This window comes from Atta colombica, unplaced genomic scaffold, assembly GCF_001594045.1.
Source record: "Atta colombica isolate Treedump-2 unplaced genomic scaffold, Acol1.0 scaffold100, whole genome shotgun sequence".
Taxonomy (NCBI): Eukaryota; Metazoa; Arthropoda; class Insecta; order Hymenoptera; family Formicidae; genus Atta; species Atta colombica.
Window position 1 is genome coordinate 635,366 of NW_017259185.1, and position 1,893 is coordinate 637,258.

The 1,893-nt window shown below is 30.1% G+C and overlaps 1 protein-coding gene and 1 non-coding gene across 2 annotated transcripts in view; both read right to left on the bottom strand.

Moving 5' to 3' along the window:
• The window catches only part of LOC108686367, a 44,504-nt gene extending 43,779 nt beyond the window's left edge, over positions 1–725 (bottom strand). Inside the window, exon 1 of the mRNA XM_018191638.1 lies at positions 646–725. Within this exon, the coding sequence (XP_018047127.1) occupies positions 646–725 (80 nt within the window). The remainder of the gene's footprint in view (positions 1–645) is intronic.
• A 965-nt stretch (positions 726–1,690) lies between these two features.
• Trnav-uac lies at positions 1,691–1,763 on the bottom strand. Its single transcript has one exon. It is a non-coding gene; the product is annotated as a tRNA-Val (tRNA).
• Between the last annotated feature and the right edge of the window lie 130 nt (positions 1,764–1,893).

Genomic DNA, 1,893 nt, shown 5'->3' on the forward strand with positions numbered 1-1,893 from the left:
AAGATTGTACTATAAATTATTGTATAATAATTTTAAATATCAAAATATAAATGATAAAATAAATATTTTTATTCAATAAATGCAACCGCAATAATTATAGCGAACATAATTTTTTTTAATTCGCTATTTATGTGATAATAATAACTATAAAATATGTAAAAAAAATATTTTCAAGCAGAGTGTATGATTATTATTAATAATACAATTGACTATATTAAAATAATTATAATTGTCCCAAAAAATGATTATAAATTAATAATTGAACTATTTTTTTTCTCAGTGTAAGTATATACGAATATAGATATATGACTCTTAATAATAATAATAATTCTAATATAATATTATATGATTCGAATTATCTTGTTTGAATAAAGAACTTGGTAGGTATAATATATTCAGCAACATTTTCCGGCGATTTTTAATTCTCTCAACAACTTCTCTTCCGAGTGATCTCGAGAACTAAACTATCGTGCAGCATTGAAACGCAGTTGATAGGAACGACCGCTGGTCGTTTTCGAATTATACTCTTCAATTACGAGTTATAAATCAAAGCACGATCAACGCCCGCCCTGTCGCAGGCGATTAAGCTCGCAGGTCGGTATAGCTTGCACACTGACGTGGTATGCACTTATGGTAATCGTGTACCTGAGCGCCTTCCCATTACGGTTGAAGGGCTGATGTTCGGCGAGCACGGGCGAATCCGTGTAGCACCGGCTCTCGCTCATAGCGACGACTACGGCATCGCAACTCTTCTCAATTGGCCCGTCACGTTGACATCTGCAAAAAGAATAGAGTTACGATCAGAGATTGCACATAAAACGGGATTTCGAAGTTTATGACTCGCGTTAAAGTGGTTATCTGTACAGAGTATATCCTGCACATTATTTTTTAACGACAAAATCTTGGCGCAATTTAAAATTAATTCTTTCTTGAAAACGTGTTCGAGAATCTTCTTTCATCGTAATTTCTCGATCTAGCGCCATTTTTTAATTTAGTTTTAAATTAGAGTGTTATCTAGTTTGAGACACAATTGAAAAGCACTTTAAAGGCAAAACAGAGAATATAAAAATAAATTTCAACCTATTAGAAAAACTATTTATACCAAAACATATAATTTATGATAAGTTGAAAGCTGTTATTTTTTGTGTTTCTATTGCTTTTTCAATTGTGTTTCAATCTAATCTACAATGTGTTCTAATTTGCTTTTTGTTTTTATTTCTTGCTTTTTCCCTTTCTACAGCTGTTTTATTGACAATTATATTCTTATCATGTGTTTAGTGTCTTTTTCGAAGTTTGCCAACTTTCACCTCAAGCGAAAAAACAAAAAACGAAAAAATAATAAAAGGCAAAAATACAAGAGATAAAAGATGATAAAAAGCAAAAACAACACCAGAAAACAAAAAGCATATTGTAGATAAACCTTCAAGTTAAAACAAATTCTAAGTCTAAAAAATTAAATAAAAAATGTAGTTTTATAATTCACTTTCAATCTAACTTAGAATAAATTTTAAATAAAAAAAATTAAATAAAGAATGTAGTTACCTATGTAATTCACATTAATCTTTTATTCCTCAATTGCTATAAACAAGAAATAATCAGTATTTCATTTCTCATTTAATCTTGTAATTATTAAGCATGATTATATTTTACAATCGTTTTTGCATCCATGGATGCGACAAGAAAAAAAAAGTGGTTCCGGCCGGGATCGAACTGGCGACCTTCTGCGTGTAAAGCAGACGTGATAACCGCTACACCACGGAACCTGATGACGATAACTCTCTTAAATAAGATTATAAAGCACTAAATATATCAAAACGTTAACATACAACATATTGATAGTAAGTAATGAAATAATGAATTGTGATAATGGCGTTATTATTCGGGGAAAAAAAT